The sequence below is a fragment of the Rhinopithecus bieti genome, unplaced genomic scaffold (genome assembly GCF_001698545.2).
Source record: "Rhinopithecus bieti isolate Rb0 unplaced genomic scaffold, ASM169854v2 scaffold_44592, whole genome shotgun sequence".
Classification (NCBI taxonomy): Eukaryota; Metazoa; Chordata; class Mammalia; order Primates; family Cercopithecidae; genus Rhinopithecus; species Rhinopithecus bieti.
Window position 1 is genome coordinate 745,264 of NW_016818423.1, and position 7,894 is coordinate 753,157.

The window sequence follows — 7,894 nt, forward strand, 5'->3', positions numbered from 1 at the left end:
GGGTGGGTAGAGATGCACTGATGCACAGCAAGGGGTGATTTCTCATTCGCTGGTGTGGTGGGACTGGAATCCAGCTCTCCTTCTTTTCGCCCTTTTTTGGAAATGCGAGTTGGTTTTCAAAAATTTTTATGTCTCAAACTATCAAATTCTGTTAAAAACATCAAGGCTTATCACAGAAAAGCATGACATACAATCATTACTGCTGTTCTTTTTTTAGTGTAAGCACGAAGGGAAGGTAAAGGGATTGGTAAAACCACTTGACACTAATAAAATGGAAACTTAAAATTAATAGCAAACGAGCGTGATTAATTATTAACATTCTTAATGGATGTAGTACCTGGTATGGTGCTTTGTAGTATTAGATACTCGATACATGTTTATGGAAATGGCAAAGGCACAATCCTAACAATAGTGACTGTTGATTGAATTTATATTCTGTGCCAAGCACTATGCTAGAGACCTTACATCATTATTCCATCTAGTCCCCCTAGCAGCCGTCTAGAGGAGGTACGATTATCCCTTATTTTACAGACAAGGAATCAGAGGCTCAGAGAGGTTAATTGTTTTGCTCAAGGTCACACAGAAAATGGGAGTGGGGGTAGGGGTCGAGTTGAGAGGCAAAGCAGTTTGTTAACTCCCGGGCCCTGTAACCAGGTCGCTGGCCTCCGAGGCTCTGGGACCATTTGTGTCCAGTGTTATGACCAACGCCAGGGCTATCTATTTGCCCACCTTCCTCCCTCCCCTGCAGTCTGCGCTCCTCAGACCACCGGCAGGTGAACAGCCTGATGCAGACCGAGGAGGGCCCACCTATGCTAGAGGTCACACAGCAGCAGCAGCAGCAGGTGGCAGCCTGTGAGGGCCGGGCCTTTGACAACGAGCAGGACGGCGTCACCTACAGCTACTCCTTCTTCCACTTCTGCCTGGTGCTGGCCTCACTGCACATCATGATGACACTCACCAACTGGTACAAGTGCGTAGCCCGGTGGGGCATGGACAGAGCCCAGGGGTGCAGGGTGCAGGTCCACACATCTCTCCTCACTGGGTTTTCCTGATGTCTGCTTAAGGCTTGGGGGTGGGGGTGTGTATTGGGGACCCTCCATAGAGCCTGCCCCTTCCCTGCTCCAGTTTCCCCACCAGTGCCTTCATCTGCTCAGCTCCCGCACCTTCACTAGGAGGCTGAACCGGGGAAGGCACAGCAGCTGGGGCTGGGCCTGTGCAGGGCAGGTGGGGTTTACAAATCAGGGGTCATGGGGTCAGATTTGGGCTTCATGGTTGGAGGGTTAGGATGAGGATGTGGAGTTCAGAACCAAAGTTACAAGGTCAAGGATAGAAGTCATGAGGTCTAGGGCTGGGATTGTGGTCATTTAGTGTCACAAATTTGGTCATTTGGTTAAAGTTAAAATTGATAGTAGGAGGCCATAAAGCCAGGATTGAAGTGGCAAGGTCAGGGAGCTAAATGACGGTAATAAGGTCAGGAGCTACTCCTAAGTTACAGGATCAAAGGTCAGAATCAAGGGTAACGGTCAGGACTAAGGTCAGAAGCTCCAGGGTCTGAAGTTCAGAGGCTAGGATTGAGGTCCCAGAATTAGGATCACAAGGTTGGAGACCAGGAGGCAGGTCACGATCTCACGGACTAACACTGGACTCAAGATGGGAGTCGAGGTCAGGAGCTCTGTCCACGGTCACAAGGCCAGGTGTTAAAAACGTCAGAGACAGATTGGAGTTACAGAGGAAAAGCCAGAGTTGAAGTCAGGGGTCACAACTGGGTCGTAAGGCCAGGGGCCAAGAGGGAAGTCACCAGACTGGGCACTGGGCTCACAGGGAAGATGGTGTGTTCCAGGCCCGGCGAGACCCGGAAGATGATCAGCACGTGGACCGCCGTGTGGGTGAAGATCTGTGCCAGCTGGGCAGGGCTGCTCCTCTACCTGTGGACCCTGGTAGCCCCACTCCTCCTGCGCGACCGCGACTTCAGTTGAGGCAGCCTTACAGCCTGCCACCTGGTGCCTCCTGCCACCTGGTGCCTCTTGGCTCAGTGACAGCCAACCTGCCCCCTCCCTGCACCAATCAGCCAGGCTGAGCCCCCACTCCTGCCCCAGCTCCAGGACCTGCCCCTGAGCCGGGCCCTCTAGTCTTAGTGCCTTCAGGGTCCGAGGAGCCCCATCCCCCTGCCACACACACGCGGCGGAGCTCCCTCTTCCTTCCCCTCCCCCCTGTTGCCCATACTCAGCGTCTTGGGATGAAAGGGCTCCGTTGTCCTCAGGCTGCGTGGGAGCCGGGCTGCTGGAGACAGCCACTCAGAGCCGCTGGAGGGCAGAGAGCTCCCACCACAGTGAGGCATCTGGCACTGAGGCCATGGTGTTCCATGGTGTTCCTGGTCACATCCCCCAGGGGACCCTGTCCCCTTCCTGGACTTTGTGCCTTACTGTGTCTCTAAGACTTTGTCTAATAAACAAGCCAGTGCGTGTACCATGTTCTGTGCCCCTCACCCTCAGCACGGAGCCCCACTGCATGGGGGCCGGTGTGGGGTTTGGGAATGGAATGTTAGGGCAGAGGAGGCTGGGACATCAGGGCCAGACCAGGAGGAGCCTCAAAGGCAGACAGAATGGCCTGGGCTCTGTCTTCTGGGTCATGGAGTGCCTGAGGGGAGGGGGCCAATGAGGAAGGAGGGGCAAACCAGGGTTTTGGGAAAGTGGGGTATGTCTGGTGGTCAGAAAAGGAGACCCTGGAGGCAGTGGGGCCAGCAGGAGGCTGCCCAACCGTCTGATCATCCGAGGGAGAGCAGTGAGAGAGAGTCACGGGGGATGGAGGGGGCGATGACAGGGCCAGAAGGTGGTCTTCAGGGCCCCTCTCCCCAGGGCCTGCCTCAAGGTCCTGCTCACCTCTGACCTGCCTGGAATCATTACCACCCTTGGTACCTGCCCTGATGAGTGAAACCCCAGGCCTGGGGGTGCTGTGGGGAGGAGCATGTGCTCTTGAGTCAGCCAGGCTGGCCCCAATCCCTCTGTACCACGGAAGCTGTGGGGCTGCTGTCCAGCTCCAGATGGGTCCTTCTCTTCCCTGGGCCCTAGGGAACGATGCCACCCACTCCTAGGCCATTGTGAGGATCAGAGGAAGCGCCCATGCAAACTGCCTGGCACAGCGGGTTCTTGAGAAATAACATCAGCCCCCATCTCGCAAGGGCAGAGAGATGTGAGGGCGACTGACAGGCTCCTGGCTAGGGCCCCAAGGCCTGGTCTTGTTACGATGATGGACTGCAGGCCATTCATCTCTTCCATTTGTGGGGATAAAAAATAGGTATGAAGGTGCTGGGGATGGGTGCTGGGGACACAGCCTGCCTCTAAGGCTCTCCTGGGTTCTGGGGTGAGTGCGCTGGTGGGGCCGCACAGGGACCTGTGGGGTCACCGAGGAGGCAGGACAGGCATCTGGAGGATGTGTAGGAGTCAGCTGGGCCAAGAGGAGCCACAGCACTGAGGGCAGGGGGACAACACAGGAGCTGAGGGTGTGGGGTTCAAGGACCAGGGAGAAGCCAAGGTGGCCAGGGCGCAGAGGTGGGTGGGGTGGGGAGGTTAGTATGAGCTTGGAGACATGGGCCAGGCCAAATCACACAGGCCCTTGAGAGTCATGGTGGGGAGACCAGACATAATCCTGCTGGTAGTGGGGAGCCATGGAGGGTTTTAGAACATGGGAGAAGTGGTGAAGGTGTGGGCTGACCATGGAAAGGTCCTACATGATTTGGGGCACAGCAGGGGCATGTCATTTTAAGATTGCCATTTTAGAAAGGTTTCACTGGATGAGATGGAGGGGAGTGCAGCAGCTGCAGGCAGGTGCCAGGGCTCAGGGCAGAGGGAGGTGGGACCTGCTGGGGCAGGGGCCGAGAGGGCTTCTGTCGCTGCTGGAATGGATCTTGCAGATGTTCTTGTCCCTGATGCCTTTCAGCTAACAGAGACCCCTCTCTTCAGAGCAGCCTGAACCTCCTTCCCCCAATCACAGATTTTGCTTCTTTTCTTATTTCACCCTTGGGAGAAAAAGCCCACATTGTGCTCTTGATAACCTTTTCTTTGCATTTGTGCAAGTGGGCATTTTTTTTTTTTTTTTTTTTTTTGAGACTGAGTCTCACTCTGTCACCAAGGCCCGAGTGGGGTGGCACGATCTCAGTTCACTGCAACCTCTGCCTCCCAGGTTCCAGTGATTCTCCTGCCTCAGCCTCCTGGGCAGCTGGGATTACAGGCACACACCTCCACGCCCAGCTATATATATATATATATATTTGTATTTTTAGTAGAGACGGGTTCATCATATTGGCCAGGCTGGTCTTGAACTCTTGACCTCAGGTGAGCCACCTGTCTCAGCCTCCCAAAGTGCTAGGATTATAGACGTGAGCCACCACGCCCGGCTTACGTGGGCAATTTTGTCCAGCTTTTGTAGCCTTGTTGCTTGCTCTATAGGTTTTAAATTATTCATTCAACAAATGTACTGAGCATGAGTTCTTTGCTGGGCTGGGCTGGAGTGGGACTGGCTGGGAAGGGGCAGGAGCCAGGCTGAGGAGCCTGGCTAGGGAGCTGCAGGTGCCCAGTGTGGAGGTCACCACCTTTGGGAAGTCACCTCTAATCCCCCAGGTAGGGCTTACCCCTGTGTCTCCTCAGCCCCTGTTCTTCCCTCCAGGCATTGGCTATGCTCATGAACCTGCTGGTCGATGTCAGGCCTGACCAGCTGCCCACTAGGACCCAGGACGTCCACCTAGCCTGTCTGCTGGGTGCCCCTTTGTCTCCTGCTGCCCAGCATCGTGGTTTCCACATACCTTCCTATCTTCCCTTCTCCTCTGTAACCCTCATCTTTCCTCCACCTCCTGTTCTCCATCACCTTCTCCTTCTCAGTCACCTCCTCTTCCCATCATCCTCTCTGTCACTTCTCTTTCCTCTTACTCTCCTTTGTCACCTCCCCTCCTTTGTTAGTAGGTGGGAGAGGCCCATAGGATTCCACTCTTTTTGTCTGCCAGCCCCTGACACATTGGGCTTCCCTGCTGGACTGGTAATGGGGAAAACACTGCCCTCAGCCCTGAGGGCCCATGCTGTGCCCCTGGACACTGTGCCGCAGTCCCCAGGCCTAGGCGGCTATCACTGCAGAAATACCAGTGGCAGCCTCAGCTCTGCCTGTCCTGGCGCATCTTTGGACCCAGGCTGTGGAATGAGTATCTGGGCAGAGTGAGTGCAAAGCTTATAGGTCATGTCAGGAACACAGGCAGTGTGGTGCATGCGAGGAGCCTGCCATTCCCAATCCCTGTGCCCTTTCCTGCCTCCATCACCAAGGCTGGAAAAGCCAGGTGGTCACTTTGCAGCTTCCCTCAGAGTTAGGAGCCTTCAGGCTAATTAGATCTAAGTGGAAATGTTCATGGACATTTCCAGGAGTTTTTGCTTTCCTGTTACACAGCACTGCTTCTTCCTTCTCCTCTTTGGACACAACCACAGTGCCTGGGGCTGCAGCAGCTGTCTTGGGACAATGAGGCAACAAGTCTGAGGATGAGAAACCAATCTGGAGAAGATGGTGTCAGAAAAATAGGAAGTTGGCTAGGTGCGGTGGCTCATGCCTATAACCCCAACACTTTGCGGGGCAGAGGCAGGAGGATCACTTGAGTTCAGGAGTTCAAGACCAGCCTGGACAACTGTGAGGTCCCATCTCTACAAAAAATAAAAAATTTGGGCTGGGCACGGTGGCTCATGCCTGTAATCACAGCACTTTGGGAGGCCAAGGCAGGAGGATCACGAGGTCAGGAGTTTGAAACCAGCCTGACCAACATGGTGAAACCCCGTCTCTACTAAAAATACAAAAATTAGCTGGGTGTGGTTGTGTGCACCTGTAATTCCAGCTACTCAGGAGGCTGAGGTAGGAGAATCTACCTCAGGAGGCGGAGGTTGTAGTGATCTGAGATTGCACTACTGCACTCTAGCCTGGCAACAGAGCGAGAAAAAAAAAAAAAAAAAAACACCACACACACACACACACACAAACAAAACACTTGTAATCCCAGCACTTTGGGAGGCCAAGGTGGGTGGATCACGAGTTCAGGAGATCGAGACCATCCTGGCTAAAACTGTGAAACCCCGTCTCTACTAAAAATACAAAAAATTAGCTGGGCGTGGTGGCAGGCACCTGTAGTCCCAGCTTCTTGGGAGGCTGAGGCAGGAGAATGGCATGAACCCGGGAGGTGGAGCTTGCAGTGAGCCAAGATGGCACCATTACACTCCAGCCTGGGCAACAGAGCCAGACCCTGTCTCCAAAAAAAAAAAAAAAAAAAAAAAGGAAAAGAAAAAAAGAAGAGTCTGGGGTCTTTGATGCTCTTTAACGCGCTTCTACAGTCACTCTGCTACATTCTCGACACTTGCCTGTTATGTGAGGAGAAAAAACCCAATACATGTAAGTTCCCGTGTAGTTGAGTATTAACTTCCTTGCAACGAAGGTATTGCACCTGACAATGAACTTGTGAGATGTCATATTTTAGTGAAAATAAAAATAACAAACAGGAAGAAACCTGTCCCATTACTCAGTGGACTACTGGCCTGGTCAAATAGTGTACTGTGTGGCACAACCTTCCCCATATTAATGTGTATATTTAAAACTATGTGTATTTATAGTTTTATAAGATACATAGTGTTACCAGATAGGATAAAAATTATGACAAGATAGTTTTTTGAAGGTTTTGGCCTCCTTCTCAACTTTGGGGGAAAGTTGTGGGGGCGCAGCAAGCAGGAAGAGTTACCTGCAAAATATAACTCCTCCCTAACTCTGGTTTTCCAAAAACCTGGGTTTCATGGAGGAGCTCCTGGGTAGTGAGGGACGGGGCAGTGATGGAGGCAGCACAGGGGCTTTCTGGAGGGCAGAGGAGAGAGTGACGTCACAGCTGGAACCCTCGGAGAGAAAAGCATAGTCTCCAGCTCAATCTGCCAGTCGCCGGTGTGGGCTGGGACAGTGGGTATTTTTGCATAACCAGTGTGGATTGGTGTCGGATGATGTAGGTTCTCCCGCTCCTGCCCACTGACCTTACTGCAACAGGTGAACCCCAGGACTTTGTTCTGCCCTGGTGAGGACGTGTGCATGCAGAGAGAATGATGAATGGCCTGAGGCTGAATTTCCCACCCAGCATGGTGGGATGAAAATTTGATAGAAAGTTATGGCAGCAGCAAATGGGTCCAGGTGCAGTGGCTCACGCCAGTAATGCCAAGCACTTGGGAGGCAGGGGCAGGAGGCATCACTTGAGCCCAGGCCTTGAGACCAGTCTGGGCAACTAGTGAGACTTCATTCTCTATCAAACACAAAAAATCAGCGCAAAGTGTAGTGCATGCACCTGTAGTCCCAGCTACTTGGGAGGCTGAGGTGGGAGGGTCTTGAGCCCAGGAGGTCGAAGCTGCGCAGTGGCTGAGATTGTGCCACTGCAACTCTAGCCTGGGCGTCACAGGTGAGACTCTGTTTCCAATAAACAAGGGAGAAGAAATGTTGGATATAAGAAATGATTGATGCTGTTCTTGCACACCCGTGAACTGAGTGTCATAAATCCACTTTATTGATTATTTTAATTGAATTTTTTTAAAAAAAAATTTTTAAGCAGGATCTCCACTCTGTGCCCAGGCTGGATGCAGTGTGAGAGCTGCATCTCTGCCTCCCAGGTTCAAAGCGATTCCCTATGCTCGCCTCCCGAGTTAGCTAGGACTACAGCACGCGCCCCATCACGGCCTGGCTAACTCTTGTATTAATTATATGTATTTTTCTTTGGTAGAGACCTGGATTTTCACCAGTTAGTCCAGGCTGGGTCTCAAACTGACTGACCTCAAAGTGATGCCGCCCACCATCAACCTCCCAAAGTGCTGGGATTACAGGCATGAGCCACGCACTAGACCATCAA

At 52.8% G+C, this 7,894-nt stretch overlaps 1 protein-coding gene across 1 annotated transcript in view; it reads left to right on the forward strand.

The window, feature by feature from the left end:
- SERINC2 (serine incorporator 2) overlaps positions 1 to 2,471 on the forward strand; it is a 22,692-nt gene extending 20,221 nt beyond the window's left edge. The window contains exons 9-10 of the mRNA XM_017857069.1: positions 749 to 970; positions 1,841 to 2,471. Coding sequence (XP_017712558.1) covers positions 749 to 970; positions 1,841 to 1,976 — 358 coding nt within the window. The 3' untranslated portion in view covers positions 1,977 to 2,471. The remainder of the gene's footprint in view (positions 1 to 748; positions 971 to 1,840) is intronic.
- The last annotated feature ends 5,423 nt before the right edge of the window (positions 2,472 to 7,894 follow it).